We start from the raw sequence: 25,441 nt of genomic DNA on the forward strand, positions 1-25,441 counted from the left end.
CCGCATTTTCTCGTAAATTGGTTTTTATTAGAGGTGAGCGAATATCAAAATGTTTGAATACGAATTGATTATGAATACGTAGCATCGAATATTGAATCAAATATCGAATAATGAGATGCACATACATTTATTAGCAAGTTAGTTTACTTTAACATGTTGGAACATTGCAATTACACTGTCATTAGCAAGAAAATATTTAACTAGTAAGCCGTTATACTAAAAGATTGTGTATTTGGCTAATGTTAGCGTTTCGAAATTTCATCATTTCTGCTAGATGTCTGTTCTCGCCAACCTGCGCCTTATTATACTACATCAATGTGCCGTAAACTCAGAGGCATTTCATCCTGTGCCAGTCATTACTCTGCTGTCAAACAATAAGCTGAGGATTGGGGTTGGAATCTGCAAAACTGTGCACCCTCGCTAGTCGCAAACCCATGGCCCTTGCTACTGAGAGGCTGGCTTTCCTGCATAGCTTAGTTGTTCAGTGGTTAAGCATGTTTTACAGGCTAAATTTCGCCAGCAGCATAAAATTATCGCAAAATTCAGCACAAAATCAAATACACTTTTTTTAGCTTAGATAGAAATAAACACTAAGAATAATCTTTGCTCCCGCACAGCCAGCAATATATTCGATTAGTTTAGAATATTCGTATCCAATCCAATATACAACATTTTTGAATACGTAGTTTTTGAATTGGATACAAATATTAAGAATATAATATTTGATATTATTCAAGATTCTTGAACGCTCGCACACCCCTAGTTTTTATGTACTTTTTGTTGTTCATCTTCTGCTGCCGTATTGTTGTTCATTATTCTTTAAAGGCTAGCTATGGAAGGTCACACTATCTTACTATACTGCTCAACTACATTTTGTTGTTAGCTGCAGTATTAACAAGTGTATGAAAGTTTGTCATTCATATTTTGATGCAACACATTTTCCCATGTTCTGCAACAGCCTCCATGTCAAGGTTAGCAGTAGGTATGAAAAAAATAAAATAAAAAATATCCGCTGCGCTGCCATTAGCGCCCGTGCGCATGAACATGCCAGGCAGCGCGTAGCCTGCTTAAACAGCTGATTGTCATGCCTGCAACGAATAATCCGTGCACACTGTTCTGTCAACTTTTGGTATCGGATCTGACTTCCTGTTAGAACCAACGATCCTCACTTGTCTGCCCCAAATTCGCCCATCTCCCCTCGTGTGCCACTTGGATATCCAACGTTCCATTCTCGGCCCTTCCCTTCCAGCCACTGTGTCGATCGGTGACTGCCGACACTACACAGACGCTCCTAGATTCGAAAGTTGCTTTCAGGTTGCAGAATATCCAATTCCATCACGTGTAAACCTAGTGAGAACAAAGGAAATGTGCTCGTCATAGACTGAATTGCACAGAGTACACAAGTCTTGCCCCCCATGACCGTGATGGTCTTTCTGCGAAGTGCAGTTGTGGTGTGCGTGGTATTGCTAAATCCAAACTGTAATGTAAGAATCCATCCAAGTGGTCGTTGCAGTCAAAGTCATTTCGGCCACCCACAGAAACCTAAAATGCCGTTTACAGAAGGCCCTGGTCTGCAAAGCCAAAGCCACCAGCGCAGCTTATCTTAAGTTCAGCATTTCACGCCCGGAGGTGCTCAGCGACAAGATCGTGTCGTCCCCGCTTTCTTGTGGAACGCGTATTGGACCAGGTGGCTGTTCAGGTTCTTGAAGCAGAGTGGCGATCTGCTCTAGCCAATAACAAACAGCCACAGTTTGCACAGTCGATCAAATCTGAGACACATCTCATCGTGTCTATTTCTCCATAACATGTACAGCCTGCTAGATTCAATGTCTTGTTTGACAAAAGCTGCCAAAATATTGCTGCTTCAAATTTGTCGGCATTAAATAGTTTCAACAACGGGAGAAGTGATTGCTATTACTTTATCTATTCAGAGAAGCACACTTGCAGGAGTGCGACACAGTGTTTGATTATATTCAATGTGGTGGCAAACGGGAGTTCAAAACATATGCAGTATGTATTCTACAACAAATTCTCCTTTTACGTGTATGTATTTATATAGCAGCACCCGAGCTAAAGCGTCCTCTTAGTTCGTGCTAGTGGTTACTCTGCGCACGCGTTGTAAATGAAGTCCTATGACCGAAGTTCTACAAGCTTTGCAAAGAGCTTTCAAAGGTGCTCTCTGCAATGAACTAAAACATGCCTCTTGCGCAGCAGCATTGGCGGGGCACCCTCTGTCATCGCTATAGACTCCAACTACCCTGCCATTTCAGTGCTGGCGCTTGCTCTTCTCGGCATCATGTGATCGAAGATGCAATGCAACCTGCCAATCGGCAAATGCATGTGGTCCAGGTCAGGCACTTCGTGTTGCATCAGTTTGCCATGGTTGGAGGCGCGTGGCGTTTCACCAAGAAATGTGCCTCAATGATAACGTGAGCAGCCTATCGGGAATCAATGGCACAGTCTGCCACTGCTGACCGGAGCCCACCCTGCACAATGGACAGTTGCAGGCAAAAACGCGCGCACTCGATAACACTACGTGACGTGCCGACGCTTTTTATCTGTCACTGCCATGGCTGCAATGGTGACCCCACACTTCTTGATGCCAATGTGGCTGTCACTGTTCGTGGCTTACAGAGAGTGATTTTTCAAGCTGAAATTTTGGTTTAAAATGTGTGTTGAAAGCTCGAGTTCATCGTGTTTTCTCGTTCCCGTGTGTAACCACCCCTCTGCACTCAGTCGCAAATTATAAACCGAGAATTGTTAGACGACCAAGTCGTGGCCCCTTTCAGCGCTCGGCTTTTCTGTCCCACTGTACTCTTGTTCAGACGATATGCACAGTGGACGTACCTCGATGCTGAAGGCGAAGCGCGACTGCTGCTCCTTCCACCGTATCAGGTGCAGGAACAGAGCCTGGTATAAGGGGTGCAGCTCTTCCAGAGTTTTCTGCAAAAATAAAGCAAAGGACAAACTGTCTCGCACATACAAAAAAATTAATTTTTTTCTTTGGCCCATCACAATTCGATGGTCTGCAGGTTTCCTTCACGTAATAGGTGCTGCAAAGAAGATTCTGGCATATCTAAATACCAAATGGTCAGGCCTCGACGAATTTAGAAAAAAAAAAGATACATAAAACAAATTGCAGACATGGACGTGTGAACAAGCAGCACCACAGATAGGGCTAACTCACAACAAGTTCATGTCGAAGCACATGACTGTTGTTATAATGGCCTTGTGTGTGACCAACGAGAGCCCGCTTCAGTGGCATCAACAAGGGCTCTAACTCTTGCTGTCAGCTATGGTACGGATAAAACTGCTTCATTATCACTCATTTTGCGTCTGCTCTAAACACATTCATGTGTAGCATGGCACTTATAAATACATATAGTATATACTTTTTTCCAGAGTTACAGTGAAACCTCGTTAAATCGTAGTTGGCCAGAGCTCCAAGAAAGTATGTACTAAACAATAGTACTGCTTAACTGAAACAGCGCGAGATCGCCCACTTACCTGTCAAAAACGGAATTACGAGAGAATGTGATGAAAGGGCAGAAAACATGCAGTATTTACTGTATTCACTCGAATATAATGCGCATTTTATTTCCAATAAAATGGGTGAAAAATTGCATGCGCATTACAATCAAGTACAACCCTAAATCTGCATTACCATATCGCCATCGGCATTTCAAAATGGATGCCTTGTACATGCTTCAAACCTATGTGTCATAGCTTTCTGCATGTGGTGCTGACCGGCCGCTTAGGCAATACTTCGTTTGGCTTAGGTTAGTGCGCCGTCCGTCTTCCCGCTTTCTGTATTTGCTCTATCAGTACGGAAGTGCCAACTGCAAAGACATGCCAAGTTCATCACAATGCCAAAATTAAAAGGAAAGCAATCACGTGTGTGGAGACGGACGGAAACTGGGCCGCATCTCGGGCGTTCGGAGTGCCTGAAACTTCCATGCGGGACTGCCGCAAACAGGAGGGGCATTCTACACTGGCGGCTGCTACGTACAGCACGGCCCCCATCTCGAAAGTGATCTGCGACAGAGACAAGAATCTACGCATTCAGGCGCACTGCACTGTGTTCTCGTCGCTTAGTTTGCATTGAAGCGAGAGACCACACAAAGGTCAATTCCCTTGCTCCTGCTACTGCACTTCCTCGCCCCAGTGTTTTGATAAAGAGTTTCCGCAGTCGTTCAGTGAGACGTGTTCATGCTTGCTTGTGCACGCGTGACACCATACTTGTTAATTTCGGTAGTAAGCGAATGATTAAAAGTTTATACAGCCAATAAAATTACTATCTTTACTTTTCGTACAGCTGTCTACTAATTTGCTATATTAATAGATGCTTTGCTTTTTTTTATCGCAACTTTAGTGCATCGGGAGTAAATCTTTGTTTTTTCCAAATGAGAGAAAGTTGTATTTCTGTATGAATGAATGAGGCTTGCAGCACTTGGACTTTTTAACGCGACAGCGTTAAGGAGCTCGTGTCGCAGAAAAGCCGGTGTCGTCAACGTCGGCGTCGTCGGCGTTGGCCGTGAGCGATAAATCCCCGCAGGCACTTCATGAATAAAAAACAACTTGCAAGATGGGCTGGGTGGGAATCGAACCAGGGTCTCCGGAGTGTGAGACGGAGACTCTACCACTGAGCCACGAGTTCGATGCTTCAAAGCGGTACAAAAAGTCTCTAGTGAATGCAGTGTTGCCTTAAAAACGAGCTGTTTCTAAGGCTCAGGCGTGCGTCCCTTGCTCAGGCGCACATTTCGTTGCCGCGCCGAACGCAGCGCTGCTCGACGCTCCCCGCGTCCGATGCGGGGCGCGTAGTCGCTGCGCCGTAGCCCACTGTCTTACACCCCTTGGCGGGTCGACGGGAACGCTGTCGCGTTCCACTCTTGAAGGCGAAGCTTAAGCGTCCTCCAATTTTTTTTAGGTCAAGGCAAACGGGTGTGCGTGACAATTGAGAGCACGTTAGAATCTAGCAAATACGGTATTCACTTTGCGCGACAAAAGTATTTTACGTTCGTTTGATGCCGCAGTGGGCTAGCACCGAAGATGGGGGCCTCAAACTCGCTCAAGCTACGAGCCAGCATTTCTGCCAGCCTCCTCTCCTCGGCAAACACCCACATCAGGTTGACATAATGCGCAACATCTGTCACTGTCGGGCCTGAATCGCCTGTGCTGTCACTTTCTATGTCGTCCTTATTACTGTCGTTGGGCGACACTTCGGCAATAACAGAGGCAACAATGGCGATAAGCCGAATATCGAAAATTTGAACCTCGTAGCCAATGTACTTTCATGGTCGTAGCAACAATGCCGACCAACTTCTCCTTTGCATTCCATATGCCACACACTGCAGTCAACGGTAGATCCCTCTTGCGTGCCAGCACCAACTTTTTCGCGCCACGTTCGACAGCACGAACAATGTACAATTTTTCTTCTATGCTGGGCACCCAGTTTTTGTCATATCTTGCATGAAACAACAACACGTGCCACAATGCTCTGACTCTGGCACGGCGCCGAAATGATGCTGATGTTGATGTGGCTTCAACCTTCCATGTGCCCTCTGAGTTTGCACTTGGAGGCTGTTCTGATCTCTGAAGCTCATTGTTCTGCCAGGCCGACATACCGCCGTGATTTCGCAATGAAAAGTGGAAACAATATGTCTCATCCGATACGCATGCAATAATGTGGTATGGTTTATGCGGATACAAAGTGCATTATGTTCAATGGCCGCTGAGTCGGGGATTTGACTTTACTGCCTTTAAAATGAAGCTACTGTTTAAGTGGGTACGGTTTAACGAGGTTTTACTGCATTCATAAAAGGTGGTGTCACTAGGCAAGCAAGCATGACATTTTTCTATTCCTGCTATGAAACTGCAGCCGCTGTTGCCAAGGGTCTCCATCAAGATTCTGCGCCTCAGTCACAAAACAGCATGTGAAACGAAAACAGCTGCTCCATGCAGCTTTGAAATCAAAGCACCATGTTCATCAACTAAGCCACAGTGTGGTTACCATATTTGCTCAGTCAAACGCCAACTTTTTTCCTGGCAAGATTCGTTATACTAATGTGACATTAAAACATGACAGCCAAGGGATGTTAGGGCCGTGGTGCATGTAACTGGTGCATGCGCTTTGATTGGACAGTTTTAAAACTTGCAGTGCTGACCTGACATCTAGTATAGGTGTACTTTTGCACATGCAAAAAGTGGTGACTCAAATGCACCGACTCGTGACTGCACCACATGCAAATGTGAGCGCATCCTCATCAAAACCTCAATTCTGGGAAAATTGTGGGTGTAAATAATTACATGTTGAAAGTGGATGTTATGGTATTGAAAGGTAAGGGGAATGTGTCAGCGCACTTTCTGTCGGCTCGACAAGGGATGCAGTGAATTTCTGAGCGATAATTCTTGACAAAGTCAAGCAATGCTTTTTCATTAAATGCCAGCTGCTAGGTTACTCTTGACACGGTCAGATAAGTTCAAGAATTGTGGAACTTCACCTGCTTAGCCCAATTTCAAGCAGTGAGCTCATTTCATTTCTTCCAGGTCACTCGGCTCTACATTCATCAGAGCTAGCATAGGCTTGGCTAGCCCACTTACTGGTCTTTGCAATATGGAAAGTCCCATACAGCAGAAAATGCTACGAAGGCTAGAGGCACTCCTCTCACTGCTTCAATTTAGACCAAAAAATTGTCTACTGGATGTGGAAGAAAAGCATGGGGATGCGCCCTGTAATTCGATGTAACAGTAGGTCCCATACACATAGTACCTGCCGAGTTCAGAGAAACCAAATCCAGGAGATTTTCTTACTGGGAGGGGGGGGGCGTCGATTACTCCCCCATGATGACGACAACTATTTTGTCAAGTACTGACGGTGAATCTGCACTAGAACAACTCAATCAGACTATTGACTTACAGATTTACAAATGACCCCATGAACATCAGGAACTCACTTCTGCAAGCATTTCGTTGCTGGTGATATTGCCGTAAAAAATTCTTCCCAGCATGTTTGATTGTAACAAATTCAATATCTTTGACATTTTGCAGGGAGGACGTTTCCCAGCATCTTGACACACATGGATCAGCAGAACTGATGCTAAATCGTCACGATGCTGAATTGCAGCTCCACTATGCATTACTCTGTGGTTTCGACAAAATGCCCAGCATCACTTGGGTTGTGTACTGCTTTAAAAATACTTAAAGTTACTTTTCGCACTCACACTCCTTCTTAAAGCCATGACTGGCAGAAGGCCTACCTGGTTTAAACAGTGCAAAATGTAGAAGGGACACCACAGCGCTTGTGGTGTTGTCTTCTAGTCTCGGGTCCCTTCTATGTTTTGCTCTGTTACCACCAGGATTGAAAACCAACAAACCCAAGCTGCTATTCTAATAGGCCTACACAACAAGGTGGCTGACCCCGAGGAGTCTAGTGTTGCTAGCTGTGAAACGTGGCATTTGCTCCCAAGTTGAATGAGGCTAGGACCACTAGGGAACCCAACAAGACCGTTAGTGTAAAGAGCGGCACTGCAGTCTTATAAAGGTTAAATAAATAATGCCCGTAAGATTTCCCCGCTAATTTGTCAACAATGCTATGCACAATGGACTTTCAAATGGATTGGATTGGGTTGGATTTTTTTGCCAATGTGGCCAGGCAAAGTACAGGACATGATAGAAACAGGACACAACAGCAATTTCCACGACATTTTCCTGTCAGCTATACAACGGGAAGAAATGGTCAAAATCTAGCAGTCCCCCAGTAAATTCGGGAAGCTTGGCAGGTATGCATACATTTAGACGATTTGCATTATTTGGCGCAGCCTGGATAGCAGCAGCAGCCACTTGTTTTGTTTGGTGTGCGTTCTAAAGCACTGCACGGGCCCGGGCCCATTTACAGATGGGCACAGGTTGAGCATTCGTGCGCGCGGGCATCTGACATTTTCGTTTTGGATGACTAACTTTCCTTTTCATTAATGGTACATGTCATGGATTCTTATCCGCACCGAGTTAGTGCCAATGCAGGCACAAGGACAAGAAACAACGGCGCTCACTACCAGAGTTCGCAGAAAATACAGCTAGTGCTGATGACTTATAACTCATGGCGTGCAGCAAGATATGAATTACCTTGAGCAAAACGCTGTCAGGATTCAGCTGCCGGAAGCAATCAGTACTCGTGGCACTGCCAAGCTCTTCCCAGAGGCCGATAGACAGGGAAAACGGAACCTGCAGATAGGAGCAAAGAATTTCAGCACGCCGTCACCACACTCCCGATTTGACCACCTGTCAGCTTTTGCTAGAAAAGCCACACCATGCATGCGCTTGGCACGCCTCGGTCAGCAGGTGCAAAGCACGCGGGTAGCCGCAAGCGGTAGCAGTGACCGTGCGGGAGCCACCGTCATCCCCAGCCTATTCACGTCTACTGCAGGACGAAGGCATCTCGCAGTATCTCCAGTTACTGCTGCCTTGCAAGAGTCATGAAAGAGGCAGTGGCCAAAGACTGCACCAGGGAATCCAAATACGGAACGGGGAATTCAATTCCTGTTCTGGTGAGGGAGTGTTTTGATGAAGCTCAGTGCACCTTCCTCATTTTGTTGCACGTGGGCTACTACAGCCCCACAGAGTGGGCTACTACAGCCCCACAGACTATCGTAGATTTTTCTTTTCTTGCCGGTTTTATGCACTACGCCAAGCCTGAAAACATAGTGGCCTGGACTAGGATACGAGTTTGTGACCTTGGGCATAGAAACCCGATTGTCCACCTCTACTCCAGGCCATTACGAGCAGAGGAGTAGCAGTGTGCCCAAATTAACAAGTAGTACACAAAGACAAACTAGTTGGTCAGCGATCATAAGGCAACAACGTGAAAAACACGACAGGAAAGAGAACACGGACCCTGTGTTGGCCACGAACTGTTGCATTTATTGCGCTGAAGGTAATGCATATACATGAGGAAAGCAATACAACATACACAGGCATGAAGCCCTAAAAGAAAGAGTAGATAAAAGGGGGAGAACTGTTATAGGGTTCTAGTATCTACTCTTTGAGAGACACGTGCTTTGTAATTATACTATCACTACAGATGTGCAATGCTCACTAAGCTATGCCGTCCCGAACAGCAAAATGGCAGCAGTGCAATGAAAAGGAACAAGCTCAGTAGCTTTTTTAGGTTTTTAGCGCACAAAAAGGGACGAGAGACAGAGGTACAACACGAACACAGCGCTGTGTCCGCGTTGTACCTCTGTCTCTCGTCCCTTTTTGTGCGCTAAAAACCTAAAATTTATGGAATACCAACATGCCCAAACCTACGCTCTTTCAAGCTCAGTAGAACATGCAACGAGTTGCACTTAAGTAAAGTTTAAAGCATAGCATACCCACTTGACGCAACCACGGTAAATTTACGTTGCACAAAGGCTTCACTGTAGCAGTACAACACATTTCCATAAAGCGCTAAGAAAATTTCGTGCTCTCTAGCTTCAGCAATGGAGCTGTCACATTTTAAATGCGTAGCAGCCCTGTACTGGTGCCTACCTTTTCCTTCCTTCATATGCATGCACGTCGAGTGCATCTGATGGATGATGTTGCATCTGACAGCAAAGTGCCTCGAACTCAAGATTTCTTCTTTTTTTCTTTTAAAGGGACACTAAAGGTTACTATGAAGTCAAATTAATGTGATAAAGCAATGCTCTAGAACGTCTAAGGCGTCAATATAATAGCGAACAGAGCTTTAGTAACCAAGAAATTCAGGTAAATGCATGACACGATTTGTGACTCCCCAGCGACATTCCGGTACTAGCCCGATGACGAAGGCACCCTTCATCATAATTTATGTCACTAGTACTCGACTACCCGTATTAAAAAGATAATTTCATTAGGTTATAAGACGAAAGAAAATGCTACTTGTTTACTTCTTTTGATTCTAAGAAAAAACAACATTTTGATGTTACCCTTGAGTAGTATGGGTGGTCGAAAGGTTTCGTTTTCGCTCAACTTGGCACCACGCACTTTAGAGTTTCAGTTGTTTCGTTATCGCGTCATGATGCGCTGGTTCTGCTGGCTCGCGAAACATTGCGTCATGCTGCGCTGGTTCTGCTGGCTCGCGAAACTTGCATTTGGAACAAGCAACGAGAATGCCCCGTCCATGTGATGTCGTGGGATGCGCGAACGGTCCACGGAACTTGGCCAAGGGCAGCTGCAGTGGCGAATCCAACGTTACTTATCACTGTGTCTCAACGAGTGAACCTCTCCGTTCGAAGTAGTTGAGTGCCGTACCTCTGCCAACGCGTGTTGGCAAAGAGCTGAAAAATCGCATAGTGTGCTCGCTGCACTTTCGTCCAAAGGATTACGAGTTCGACGCCGACTAACTGAAGTCGTGTGGAGTCCGTCTCAAAGCAATGCTTTCGCGTAGAGCTGTTCCGTCGGTCTTGCCTGCATTTTCCGAAGCGCAAGAACAACTGCAGGTCGTGTGCAGCAATAGGTTTTCCCGAAGGAAAAGCTACAAATGTGCGAATATGTACAGCCATGACATACAGTTGCCGTCACTGTAGTACTCAACGATGCCGGCAGCGCAAGCCCTCAGCAGCAGGTCACGTTCATCAGTGCTTAAATCGCTGAAGTCAATTGAGCCCAGCATGTGTTGTTGTCAGGGTCGCCCATTGCAACAAGCGTCAAAGTTGGCATCATAAAATAAAGAACCAGCTTGTCGTGCGCTTTCCCTTCCACTAGCCACCATAGTTCCACTTTTGCGTTGCTGTCGGCTCTGTCTTGGCTCTGTTTCTGGCCGCGCGTTTGCGTTTTGTGCAGAAAAGCCGTAGCGCCGTCTGCGGGCGCCGTTGTACTCACCGACGGCACAACGTCACTATGAGACCAATACGTCACCACTCCTCAGTCGGAGGTCAGGCAATTTGAACTGCGCTGGAGGTACACAGACGCTTCGGAATGCATTTTCTCTTAAAATAAGTCTCCTCTTCGCACGAAACAAGTGTTTGGACATTGCTGGGATGGTATTTCAACAGTCCACATTGACTTAATATTAACCTTTAGTGTCCCTTTAAGTAGCAGGCACCACCTTTTGGAGCTGCTTTTGGAGCACATTAGTGAAAACATAGCCCGCTTTGCCTTTTGGAGCAATTGGAGTAGCTATCACATCACTGATGAATGTTGTCGCTGATTGTATTTAGAAAAAATTTTGTCTAATCAGATCGCATTGTGATGTGAATAGTGGTGTACATTCTGGAACGTATGCAAGCACTAGTGATTATGCTGGAGTGTATGATGAGTAACGTAAAATAGCCAAAGCACTTGACACGTAGATCAGATTTTGATGACCAGCATGTGCTTTGAGTGTGACTGGTATTTTTTGGGTACAAGTTCGCACAATAAAGAGTCAGATTCGTGCATCAGATTTTTTGGCACTGCCTGCTTCCACACCACCACTACAATGTGACAAAATGTGAGTGTGCGTGCGAGTAATGAATTTACAACTTGGGTGCAGATAAAGAATTGTCACCTTGCGTAGTCCGGCCATGAAGTCTAGAGCCGTTCCATTGAGTGGCCTTAGAAGCAGATGCCGTGCCTGTCCGTAGATAAACCGTGGCTTGACGGCCCAAGCAACTTCCCTGGCGAATGCCGTCATTGCTTCCAGGTTGGCTGGCTTGCGACTGAGCCTCCCAGGCTGTACACCTGAAAAAAATGTACACAGTCTCTGTGAGGCATGTTCTGTTATCACAGTAGGTAATCTGCTCTTTCTTTCTTGGCACGTAAATAACAACCCGCAAAATGTTTCTTGCTTGCTGTAGAGATTAGCCACAATGTACAACCTTATTAACTCGAGACTTGCTGTCATGTCAACATGTTGACGGGGGCTAAGGATCTTTCAAGACGCATTTGTGACTCGTCTTTTGAGTCTCCCCTCATTAATATATAAAAATAAGAAATGCTAGCAACAAGTACTATCCCAGATGGTGCATCCTTTTGAAACAAGGCAGCAACAAATGTAGTCACTCAGCCTGCTTGGTCTAATCAAGTTATATTACATCTACTGCAGTGTGGCATTTGCCTAAATTTACTTTACACCACTTTTGTTCATTAAGACCTTTATCGCCACGCAATACAACTGTCTATAGCTCTAACGACCCAGGTTACATCTCATGCCTAGTTTATTTCCTCCAACATTAGGGAGATACTTGAGCAGACCCCCAAGACGCATGAATGGAGCCTTCTAATGAGCGGTGTCACACAGGGGTGGACAGGTACCCAATTGGGCGCTGCCGAAATTGCATTAGGAAAGCTGCAACGTCGGTGGTGTTCAAATCTTCTGTCAGCCTCAAGATTGTGTTTACTTGAGCTAGTCGGTACATCGCTTATTGTAAAAAAAAAGGGGGGGAGAAGACGGGACACACAGAGGGCAAGAAACAGACACTACAAAGTGCTAAACAAACAGCCATTGCTTAATTGTACGTACACCCCTAATGTATGTAACAAAGTGCAGACACAACCAGAAAAGGCAAGGGTAAACTATGTTTCAGAGATTGTCTACCAACAATATCGAGGTGCAAAATGCTCTTTCAAATGCAGCTGTAGTTATGGCATAGTTACGCACTAGTCTACTCTTTGCAAAATCATGTGGGCTTCCCATATCTCTCGTTTGTTTTGTTCCCGGTACATTGTTAAGACATAGCAAAGCTCGGACTTCAGTAAGCAACTGCAGTCTTTGTAATGGCCAAGACTTCAATGCATAATATTTAGTAAATAAGCAAGCATGCCCACACAGACACCCATTTTTACCATACCTCATGAATGTACAGGGAACCAAAGGAATGAGAGATGTGGGAAGCCCACATGATTCTGCAATGAGGAGACAAGTGTTTAAGTGAAACACCACTACAGTTGCATTAGAAAGAGCTTCTGTGTCTTAGACCTTGATATTTGGCAGACACAACCTTGCAAACGTAGTTTACACTTGCTTTTCTGGTTGCGCCTGCATTTTGTTATGTACATAAGAAGTGGACGTGTAATAAAGCTATGGTTGCTAGTTGAGAATTTTTTGTTCCTGTTTTTTGCCCTCTGTGTCATTTCCTTGCAGTTTTTTCACAACCACTAGAACCTCGTTCGTACGTTTTTGAAAAAAATGCACTAACTGGGAACATGTACGAACAGCGGCAACAAATGATTTGACAGACTCAACTGTATTTGCCATCCGCGCAAAGGGAAACGTGGTGCAGCAGCAGCCCAAGACGCATTTTGTTGTTTTCGTATTGCGTAGTATTTTAAGACAGCAACAGGAAACCAAAACGAAATCGAGCCGGTGGGCGACACCGGATGCTGCCAGGCTGAAACATGGTGCTGCCATTTCGCCGCCTGCAGTAGCAAATGGCAGCAAGGTTGGGATTGCCCACTAAAAGCATGCAGTGCTCTTCCAATGGCACCACTTCGTGTGAAACAGATAGGTGAAGATGCTTATCACAATATGGTTGGCGGCGATAGCTGTGAATGCAGCACGCAAGATACTCAAGATTTGCTGGTATCAGAATGAGAAACTGCATGGGTGCAAACCGGTGCTTTCACGCGAGATTGGCGGGCAAGTATTGCATTGAAGCTGCCACGGTGAGAAGCTACTGTCCTCAATTGCATGCAGCTTGCGCATTCTTTTGCATCTCATGTTTGCATGATCTCATGTTCACGATCTCATGTTTGCATGAGATCTAGCGGCAGGAAAACGTATCATAATATCACAGTTCGCCGATGTACTGAACATTGGTGCCGAAAGACCATGTCTTCCGGGAATGTAGGAACCGGTAAGAAGTAAGCATAACTCTATTGGGTCATTTTCTTTGTTCTCGATTGCTATTGTTGGCACCAGGAAATCGCACATAACGGGAACGTATCAACGAGACTCTACTGCATACATCACCCTCAAACATGTTCTTCAAGCACACAGTATGTTTCAGTGGCCAAACAAGTGGTGCTGTTCACACTGTGCTACTGCCCTGTTCCTCCCAGTCTCATGTCTCTGCTCCTGGTTGAACCAATGGAGTGAGCCGCAAATGTTCCAGCGCTTGCGACAGTCATAAAGCACTAACAGCAGCAAGAAATAATTCTAGTGCGAACATATTTGTTTTAAGCTAACAGAATTTGTTTTACTATAAAGCTCGGTTATGCATTGTCTTTTACGGAGCATTGCTGTAGTAATAAATCATCCTAATGCTGTAGTAATAAACCATCCCAATCCCAACCTTTATCAAAACGCTGGAGTGAGGAAGTGCGGTAGCAAGAGCAAGGGAATTGACCTTTGTGCGGCCTCTTGCTTCAACGCCAACTAAGCAACAAGAAAACAGCGCAGTGTGCCTAGATACGTAAACTCTTGTCTCCGTCACAGATCGCTTTCAAGACAGCGGCTACACAGCCGCGTCGTACGTAGCAGCGGCCAGTGTAGAACGCTTCTCCTGTTTGCGCCAGTCCCGCACGCAAGTTTCAGGAACTCCAAACGCCCGTGATGCAGCCCGATTTCTGTCCATCTCCGCACACGTGATCACTTTCCTTTTATTTGCGGCATCGTGATGAACTCGGCATGTCTTAGCAGTTGGCACTTCTGTGCTGATAGAGCAAACGCAGAAAACTGGAAGGCGGATCGTGCAGTAACCTAAGCCAAAGGAAGCATTGCCTAAGCACACGTACTGCAGCACATGGAGGAAGCTACGACAGCTAGACTTGAAGCACATACGGGGCGGCCATTTTGAAATGTCGATGGCACTATGGTAACGCAGATTTAGGGTCGTATTCGATTCTAATGTGCACGATTCTGATGTGTGTGTAGAGTCTACATTTGTTACAACGAACCTGTATACAGCAGACTTTCAGATATAACGGACCATATTTTAAGCTTAGTTTGCTCTACCTATATTATTTATGCAATGAAGTTCGCTTTTAACAGACCGCACTACAACGGACTACTGGCTACAGCAGACGAGATTAGCAGCAATTTTCGTCAAAACTGGGCGTCTAAAATGTACTTTTGCCGTGTCTACACGGGCTGACAACAGACTTCACCACTTCAGTGTCTGTGTGCTTAAGCCATGGCAAGTTTAAACTGCGGCTGGCAACATTGGCGACCTCTGGCCAAGCTAGCCTCTAGCCAAGCCAGTCTGAGGTGTTGATCCCACACATTATGTTCCCATGCCAGTCAGTTGTGCTAGACCACAAGTGCAGAGATAATGACCTCAAAAAAAAAAGGAAGCAAATTTCTCTGAGCAACAAGATTATTATAGTGGATGCAGTTGCGTGTGATGAAAAGCAGGCGGACATTGCAAAAAGAATTGGACTATCGAAGCAGACCACTAGTTCAGTTATGAACAACAAAGGAATCGCCGGCAAGCAAGTGTCCGGGGAAATTAATTCTAAGCGGTTCAAGCTCCGTGAGGCAACACACCCGAATGTTGAGCCCGCACTTTTGACCTAGCTACGCGGTGCCCAAGCTCACGATATTCCAGTGAACGGACTACTGTTGAGGAAGCGAGTGGAACAACTAGCCGCAGTCCTCGGACATGATGGTGTCACTTTGAGAGATGGATGGCTAGATTGTTTCAAGGCGAGGCATGATGTGACATTCATGCAAGTCTGCAAGTCTGCAAAGTTTTGGGAGTGAGGCATTCTGGTGCTCCAACCCTATGTCCCGGTGTATTCCACTGGCAATTTAGAATAATTTATTATTGCAAGAGGTGCGTTGATATGAGTATGTTAGAGTTGTGCTAGAATTAGAGTTATGAGTATGCGCATTCAGTTTTTCCACGCACGATTGGCCCAGGCCTCACTGACTTAGCGCGGCGGCTCAAGTCGACGTGGCCTAGGCCACTCACGCGCAGTGAAATTGAATGCATGCTTCAAATAACGATCTCCAACTGCGCTCCTCAGTGCACTGCACGCAACTTTTTCTGTCAAATGTGTGGAAAGTACACATGAATGTCTTCGTGAATGGTTCCCTTTTTTTTTTCTATCTGACGATGTTTTGCGGTGTTCTGACAGTAGTCGAAACATGCAACTGTTCAATGATCTTTTGGTGTTTTGGTGGTGGCCTCCAGTTTTGGACATCATGTACTTAGGGTAAAATGGACATTTTTTGCTGGATTATCAGGGTCTGTTGTAACGAGAGTTGACCTTATATGATGGCTGCACTACTTGGTGTGAATCTTGCGTTCAAGGGGGCTAATGACTGAGGCCAATGGTCTCGCATAACACAGCATCTACTATAGAAATTAAATTTAGGGTTTTCATGTGCCAAAACTACAATCTGATATCAGACACACTGTAATGAAACACTTTGAATGAATTTTGATCTCTTGGGTTTCTTTAATGCATGTCGAAATGTAAGTGAATGAGCATTTTAGCCCCTATCAAAACGTGGCCTCCGCCGCGACTCGAATCAAGCCAATGACCTGGTGCTCAGCAGCGTGACACCAAACCCGATAAGCTACCATGCCAGTTAGCAATTCCGAGCAGTTTAGCACAGAAGGCTAGAAATTCTGAATATTGTATCTTTTTGTCCACTCCAGTATGTGAAAGCCCTTCCAAGTTCCAAAACGACCGTACCTGCATATGGTAGGTGGATCTCTCGGGTGCCTGAACGGAAGGCCACGAATGCGTCGTACTGTTGCACCCGGCTCAGGTTCAGCAAAACTTGGGTCTCTGCTTCTGCTGCAAGCACAAAATAGCACAGCATGGTTTACAGCAGTCCTTGTGGGGGAAAAAAAAAATCACGGTTCTTTTCAAGGAGTCCAACTCTCTGGAAGAGCGTCTTCAAGGACTAGAGCAGCATTGTACTTGACAGTGTGATTAAAGTATGTCACTGTTTCAAACTTTTCTTTTTACTCATAAGTAAGAAGGCACGGAGAAGGGCCCCAGGATACTCTAAGGAACCCCTGGAAAATTTGTGAAATCTTTGGTTGGTTGGCTGGTTAACTTGGGTTACACAAAAGCAACTAAGGTCATGCTGCGCCAGTCACAAGACAAAAGAAAAAAATGTTAGAGCAGGTAAACCTGCATTACATTATAGTTGGTGCAAATAACCAGTTTTCTCTAAAAAGTCGAACAGGTTAGCAAATGGTACCAGGGGGTTGTGTAAAAGCTGCCATCTCTGTGCGTCGACATGTGGACATGTCATTAGGATGTGTATGACTGTAAGAGGTTCATGGCATTTTTCGCAATTTGGAAGGTTTTCTCTTCGATGGAGAAAACTGCGCATCAGACGTGTGTGTCCAATCCGAAGTCGACACAAGATCACCTCATAGAACCATTGCTGGTGACTACTGCATGACTTCCACTCGCCAATTATAGGCTTAATAAGATGTAGCTTGTTGTTTAAATAATGGTCCTATTCGTGTTGCCATTTTGACGTCAAGGCCTTCCGAATCGCATTGATACTATCTTTGCATGGAAGTGTCGTGTTTATGTTTCTGTACACGGCCACTGATTCACATCTATTCACTGCTTCATTACCCGGTATCCCAATATGGCTTGATACCCTGCAAAACCTAACTGATCTGTCGTATTTGTTTGACGTTAATGTCTTTAAAATATCCCCTAATAGGGGTTCACATTCGGATTTCATGTGTAGAGCCTTGAGTGTGGTTAACGAATGTCTGTGTATGACTGTGTTTTCGTGTTTGTCAGCGATTATCTTTTTAACTACCGTCCATATTGCATATACTTAGGCATGCTGTGGTAATCGAATACAGTGAAAGCTCGTTAATTCGAACTTCAATATTTCGAATTTATGGATAATTCGAACTGTACGATTTGGTCCGGCCAAGCTCCACAGAAGTCTATGTATAAAAAAGTTCGTTAATTCGAACGCGAGAAGGTTCCCTCACGGATAATTCGAACTACGCTCGCCTGGCACACGGCCAGAGAAACGCGCCTACTGCCTACACACAAGGCTGTATTGCCTCCGAAACGGAGAGAACGGCGAGAGAAGGCAAAATCGGAAAAAAATCTAACCGACGCGGGGTCAGCCAGAAGGCAGCGGCGGCTGCCGCCTCTCCGTTCTACGTAACCTCCGAAACTTCTAGCCCGTTGCGAATCTCGGAGGCTTTGCAAATCTTGTACAGCTGCTAATGTTGTGCGGAGATGGCACGGCAAGCGCCAAAACACAGCGAATCAAGTACGTCGCAGCTGCGCTTGCAATCAAGAACCAACGAATCAGGGCCTTCGCCGCCTTCACATGTTCAGCGTCTTTGTATCGGCAGTCTTCATCAGCTGTGCACCTCTGTTTTCAGCTTAGGAGGTATCGGCCATCGCGATTCATTGTGATGGTGTTAAGCCTCGGCTAACGTTCGTTTCGGTGGACATCGGTGGTGCGGCACAGTCGGACCCAGAGCTTCGACTTGATCACTTTCTGACACGCCAAATTTCTGACATGCCCTACTGCTTCCAAATTGCAGTGTACTGTTGCTCTCCTTCACTTTCGTTAGTTCGAACTTTCGTTAATTCGAACTGAAGCGGCTTCCCCTTGCGGTTCGAATTAACGAGCTTTTACTGTACTTGTTTCCCAATTTTCTGCTACGGCCCCACACCCACGTTTTCTTTTGTTTTAGAGCCATCAGTATAAAAGTCAATGTAGTTTTTATATTTGCCATGAAGAGCGCAGAATTCCTGTTTAGTGTGTTCGTGTGGGGTGTTGCTTTTCTTTAAATGTGTCAATGTCCAGTCAAATAACGATGCGAAATCATACCGCAGGGCCATACGCTGTGGCTTTCTGGCAAACTGAACGACTTCGCAAGGAATGAAATAATCCCGACAATACGCCTCATATCGCAGGACAAGCGGCTTGATCATGTTCGGTTTATTTGTATAGTGTAAGCGTGAGTTGCACTGTGTGACAATGTTGAAGCATATGTATTTTGTCACTTGTTAGGATGAAATCTTCAAGTGTTTGTCCCCTGGTGTCGGTTGCTTTGCTACCCCATAACGTGTTGCGTGCGTTAAAATCACCCGCTATTAAAAAAAGGTTCAGGTAGCTGCTTTAAAATTAACTCCAGATCTCTTACTGCAAAATGCAAATGCGGTGGGATGTATGTTGAACAAATGGTGATGGTTTTGTGTGCTAAAACGTTGACAGCAACAGCTTCTATGTGACTGCTAATGGCAATTTCTCCAGCTGCAATACTGTCCTGTAGAACAATGGCCACACCACCCGAAAGCCGCCTCGCCCGAGTATGGTGTCGCCGTACAATAATGAAGCCTCTAACATTTTTTTTGTGTGTTTTTCACCTAGGTTTGTTTCCTGTAAGCACAAAACCACACGAAAGAAGTTACTTAACACGTCTTTGATGTTACCTAAGTTGTGTAAGAGCCGTCTACAATTCCAGTAGATAATAAAAGCCATTTTGAAACTGAAAGGTAAAAAGTGGCATTAAAAGTGAATGAGAATAAGACGTTAGGTGACAGATCTAGAAAAAGCTAATACAAAGCAGCGATAACATTTATGTTATCGGTTTCTTGTTTAATGTGGTTATTGGGACTTTGTCCCTCTTTCCACGCTTGAGAGAGCACTTGTCCTTTGGCGTCGATGACACCAGCGATTTTGGGTTGACCTCCACTGCTCTCTCCGAAGCGCTAGAGAACCGAGAGTTGGGCGCCGAGACAGGTGTGTCTCAGGCCTTGGGGTTCGTTTGATTTTAGGGCCCTGCGGGACTGGTGTCTGCAGAGCATTTGAAAAGGATGGAGAAGCATTGGCTGCTTTCACCATGGGGGCGGGAGGGGTCACTGCAGGACCACTGTGTGTGGTCCTGGAGGAAGTCTGAGGCCTCTGCGATGCTGCCCCCACCTGCGTCACATCGGTATAACTTCTTCGTGAAAGGCACGACAATCACTTTCTTGCTTCAAAGAATGAGATTTTTTCTTTGACAGTTGGTGCAATTACTTCTTTTTCTTTTTTCCAACAAGGGGGCAGGACCACGAGTAGGCTGGATCCTTTGCAGTTAACGCAATGTGGGGAAGTGCAATTGTCAGATTGGTGATCGTTTGAGCTGCATTTAGGACAGGTTGTTTGCCCTCTGCATGCACGTCAAACATGTCCAAGCCTTTGGCATTTGAAACATTGTCTGGGGTTCGAAATATAAGGTCCAACATTTACTTTTACGTAACCTGCGTCCAGCGAGGTAAGCATTACGCTAGTTCCAAAGGTGAGTATAACGTGTCTTGTCGGGATTTCTTGGTCATTTCTGCAGATAAAAATTCTGTGTACTTTGGTAACGTTTTGTTCCTGGAAACCCTCCAGCAGTTCCTCATCGCTATAGCCAAGAAAGTCCCCCTCAGATATCACACCCCTGATTGTATTTAATGTTCTGTGGGCTGAAATTTTCACTGTCGCATTGCCAATATTGGTAAGTTCCGAGAGCTTTTGTGCTTGACCTTTGTCATTTAGTTCTAGGAGGAGGTCCCCGCTAGACATTTTTGAGGTGTTGCATGTCGGTCCAATTTTGTCTTTCAGACACTTGGCCACCAGGAGTGGAAAGCTTTCTTACTGGTATGTTGTTTTTGCTGCGGACTACATCGTACTTGGGAAGTGATGGAGCATTATTCCGAAAGGAGAACTGGAACGCTGCTTTGGTGCGGCATCTTTTCAGACGCTGATCATAGACAACAGAAGTTTGCGTTGCCACAAGAAAATGTGTATGTACGGCAAGAATGCCGACCGCTCACCACTGAGCCCAATGAGGTGAAGTTGCAGAGCTTGTTTATGAGTCTGCATGATACCAGTCATACGCCGTCACTATTACTAAACATGGCGTACCCTAGGTAGAGTAGCCACACAGGGTTAACCCTTCCCGCCAAAGAGAAAGGAAGTAAATGGAAGATAGAAAAAGACAGGAAAGGCCAAAAAGTGAAAGAGAGAGACGAAGATTTGAGGAGAGACAGACAGGAAAGGGCGACTGCCATTTTCCTCCAGGTGGGTCAGTCTGGATGTGCCGTCTGTGTGAAGCAGAGGCCAAAGAGGTGTGTTGCCTCCACGGGGGGCCTTAAAGGTCTGAACACCTAGCAACGGCTCAACTCAAAGGTTCTCCCTTTCCCCAGAGACGGCTAAGCCGCGCACGGCTTACGCAGGAGGGCCCAACCCACATGTGCTCAGGTACCTGGTGTCGCATTTGTGAAATATTTGATAAGCATTTAGCAGCATCAGCCTATAAGAAGCACTTTAAGAAGCACTCCCTATAACTGTCCCTAATGTCCTGCGACCAATTCAACCCTTCTCAATCTTCTCGGCATTTTAGTGTGCTGCTTGCCTACAGCGACTTTCTCCATCACAGTCACTGGGGGATGAAGTGTTGCTGCCAAAAGTGTGACCAGTCACATATCTGAGCCAGACATTACATATGACACAACTTATTCAGCCTCCCCATGCTCCAACACGATGTTGGTTAAGCATAGCCATTTAAATTTTTCTTCATTACTAAATTTGTTATCTTTGTAAGAAACCGGAAACAAGTGATCGTTCTTTTTCTATTCTGTTATACTGATTTTCCACCTGCTGCAGAATGTTTCTGGTATTTCCCATTAGAAATCTAAGCTCAACTGTACTGACATCAAACCTAGTATCCTTTGGCACATGTCAGTCGGGTAACAGCCGCAGGCACATTACAGCAGAACTGCACAAGCTCACTGAAGCAACTGGGAAGTTGCACTGCTATCAGTGCTAATCGTTGTGCACATAAACTTTTTTTGTAGAATGCTAAACTGATATTCTGTTGTCCGTATGTTACCCAACATTTCCTTTTTGACATTTAGAAGTGACGCACTATGGTCTACGAGCAATTCATGCCACGTGAAAGAGAAAAAAAAAATGAAAGGATAGTTTACAGGGCATTTGAAGAGCAACAGAAATCCCACGCAAACTGCAGGAATAGGTATGGTGTCAATGTGGAAGTCGTGGAACTGGAGCGAGGAACCCATGATGTCAGACCAGCCTCGGCATCACGTCGACATCCTGTGGCTCCGCAAGATGGACATCGGCCAAGGTTGCTGTCGACAACTGGCCCCTTCCTGTGCTATAAGGACGACCCCTTCGTTGGTGCCGTGACAGACATCTGGCCACATGCTCTATCATGGCAGCAGCTACTGACACTTTGATTTCAGAATAGCGAGTTTCAAGAATTAATTTTAAGTTAGACATTCAGTATTGTAATAAAGTGAAGGTATTCAGATGTTCGTGTTCTGCCAAGTGGAACACAAAGCAGGAGATTGCACCCACTGCCCTCTATAGTGTGTGCACTTGTTTTGTTAGCTTGTTCTGTTTAACATGAATAGATGTGCGTTTTACTTTTTTTTTTTCACTTTTAGCTGTGTTCACGCTACGTCTAATACATCAAATACTGTGACACCATGCATACCGGTCATCAGGTGTTTATCCAAGTCCCAGGTAAAGAGAGAGTCCACCTTGGCACCCGATGCTGTACCCTCGAAGCAGTAATTGCCTGTCCGCTCAGCATGGTTAAAGCCATCGGGATTCACCATGATGATGAGGTGCAAGTCTACTTTGGACAGGAGCGTCCGACTGAAGGCCGCCTCCACGGTGTGACTAGGAGCCGAGAGTCCCGCGAACAGCTGCCGTAGAAAGTGCAGGGCACTCTCGACGGTCACCAGCTCGCCGCCCCGCTGCCCGAACAGGAGCAGCGCGCGGACCTTGAAGCTCCGCAACCGCGGTGCCGCGTGCAACGTGCTGTCCGAGAAGTTTGCGAGCCTGACCACCAGCTGGGAGAGGCCGTTGTGTGATTTGAACCTGCGTGCAAGATCAATTCAACAATGAAGGGATGTCGATTCGTGCACCTTCGGTGCAACCTGAGGGAACTGTCACAGAGCTCTTCGATGGCAAATCAGTTTTGTCGAAGCCTGCAAGGTGGACTATGAAGTTGCACGAAAGGGAAAAATTGGCATCCACCCGACAATAGCCTCAAGTTTAAAATAAAACAAATAAAACATATACAAGTTTCTCCGAAAGAGAGCTTTGGCACTGGAGAAAGAGGAAGCATTTGTCCTACTACAGGCTATTGAACCTGACTAGAATTTCTTGCAGTAGTAAAGGCAAGGCACAGAAGACCAGGACTCAAGAAGAACACAAACGACAGGAAGAAGAACACAAACGACAGGACTGGCGCCTCCTGTCGTTTGTGTTCTTCTCGAGTCCTGGTCTTCTGCGCCTTGCCTTTACTACTTCAAGCATGAACCAGCTAGCCCAAGCAAGAGTTTTACTTGAGCAAATTTCTTGCAGATTTCTGCTGAGCTGATCTGCCATATTCGGTGTCCCTGCACATGGGTTATCGATAATTTCAGCCTTGCCCTGCAATTCACTAGCCTCTCAGTTAGCACAGATGGTAGGGAGACCGACCCAAAAAGGCATTGGCTCTGGATTAGATCCTCGTGGCATTACACATTTTTCGGCAACTGCAAGGATTCCTATCTGAGAAATGTGCATGAGTTTAAACTGTAGCTGCATGCTACAGTTGGGTGGATGACAAATTTCTTTTTGAATGTCTGCTCTATATGCTTGTAGTTTAATTATCAACAATTTTTGCTTGTTTTCGCTGCGTCTGTTCTTTCAAGCTTTAGTACTGCCCGCCAAGCTTTTCTGCCTTCCCTTTGGCAGTGGGTCAGTTTAACAGTCCACTGAGACAGTTAAAATGCCTGTGCGCTACGCGTTATTTAAATTTTCTTTTCACCCTTCCTGACGTGGTGGTGTTCTAATTGCAACAATAGGCAGAGATTACCGTACATTCTACAAAATATGGCACAAAACATGACCAGCAGTATGTGAACAGAAGCACCCGCAGAACAATACCCAGGATAGCAAGAACTGAACAACCTGAACAATTGGCTATCACTACGTCCCGCAGCAGACAGGAAGAAAAGCGTCACCACATACGTTAGTCCAAAATATTTCAGCCACCAATGCGTGAGAGTGAAAGGCAGATACTCACGGTTTTGCCTATCTACATACTAAAGTTGTTAGACTGGTTAACTGATAGTCCCAACAACCCAATGCAACACAGGGACTAATGCGAGATCGCACAGTACAGGATTCAAGATTAAGTTTGACCAGCCGCAATTCTGCACCACAATGCACCACAAACGTTTGTTACAAGGGTGCTTTTGCATTCTGCGTCTATGGGAATGCGGCTGCTATGGCCTACAATCGAACCTGCAATGTCATGCTCGATGGCAACGACGCAACAATGGCACAGCAACTTGGCCACCCTGGCAGTTGCACGGCAGCTTGAATATCACGTTTCTGCATGCTCTTGCCATTCAAGAACTCTCAGTGCCCATTTCTGGCTGCACTTCACAATGGGCAGCCAAGAAGTTTAAGCTAACACAGCACTTTACCTCAGGAGCACCTATGTAATTCTGACTATGGTAGCTTAGCGTGTTATCAATGTGTGTTATCAAAAGGCTGACTGAAGAACACATATTCACTGAAAGGCTCGTATGGCCATTTTCTGACTCACAACAGAAAATGTGGGTGCACCGACAGTTTCTGTGATACTGTCATACTGGATTGTCATTCTAACCAGGGTTCGCACAGAGCATCTGATGCAAATTCAAGGGCAAAGGATTTGCAGATTTCTGAACGCCGAAAATTCAAGGACGTGGAAACCAGCTTCAGTCGAACACATAAGCTAAAAAATATTCACATCTTCGTCTTCTTAGCTGTAATTATTTACAGCTAAGCAGCCGCTGAATCGCACGTATGCTTCAAGCTCTTTAATTTATTACTGACCAATCCCAGTATGCTTGCACTCCTTTAAAATGGTGTACGGTGCTGTAGCATCGCACTTGTCCCTTTCAGCAACTATACTAAATGCATCTGGTGATATGCAGTTCCTTTTGTCATTGCAGTCGTTGTCATGGTGCACAGTTTTCTCATTAACAAGCGTTTCAGTAACCTGACATCCACATGTTAATAAAACCAGATGCATTAGCGCCGATGAGTGTTTTATTGCCAACACTGCGGAATCGTTATGTTTATCTGTGTTTATAAACTGGAAATATTCAATATTCGATTCAATATTCCACAGTCATTTTCCTTCAATATTTGTGTTCGAGTAAAAAGACTGCTATTCAAATGCACCTAGTAAGATGAAACGGATTGTTTGAAAACCAAGCCCTAAGTCTGTCCTCGACAAGCCACTTGCTGCTGGCCTGTTGCAATGACCAATCTCTTTTCTTATAGATGACAAGTAAACATGATTAACTGTTGTTGAAGCTCAGACGGGCCGGTGAAGCCTGGCAAACAGGGCAAGGACGACAACACACAAAGAAAACGAAGCCAAACGTACACGGAGCACTAACTTCATATTGAGAGATCTGACAGCAGACACCACAATCTATTCAAAACCAACTTTGCAATGCACACAACATTTTTGTTCGCTACAGTATTGCGTGCTATGGCATCCAATAT

At 45.4% G+C, this 25,441-nt stretch overlaps 1 protein-coding gene across 1 annotated transcript in view; it reads right to left on the reverse strand.

The window, feature by feature from the left end:
* The window catches only part of LOC135900433 (uncharacterized), a 33,683-nt gene that overhangs the window by 6,047 nt on the left and 2,195 nt on the right, over positions 1 to 25,441 (reverse strand). The window contains exons 2-6 of the mRNA XM_065429935.2: positions 22,377 to 22,765; positions 16,579 to 16,683; positions 11,504 to 11,676; positions 8,122 to 8,220; positions 2,848 to 2,943 (exon numbers count right to left, since the gene is read on the reverse strand). Of these exons, the coding sequence (XP_065286007.2) occupies positions 2,848 to 2,943; positions 8,122 to 8,220; positions 11,504 to 11,676; positions 16,579 to 16,683; positions 22,377 to 22,765 (862 nt within the window). The remainder of the gene's footprint in view (positions 1 to 2,847; positions 2,944 to 8,121; positions 8,221 to 11,503; positions 11,677 to 16,578; positions 16,684 to 22,376; positions 22,766 to 25,441) is intronic.

The sequence above is a fragment of the Dermacentor albipictus genome, chromosome 7 (assembly GCF_038994185.2).
Source record: "Dermacentor albipictus isolate Rhodes 1998 colony chromosome 7, USDA_Dalb.pri_finalv2, whole genome shotgun sequence".
Taxonomy (NCBI): domain Eukaryota; kingdom Metazoa; phylum Arthropoda; class Arachnida; order Ixodida; family Ixodidae; genus Dermacentor; species Dermacentor albipictus.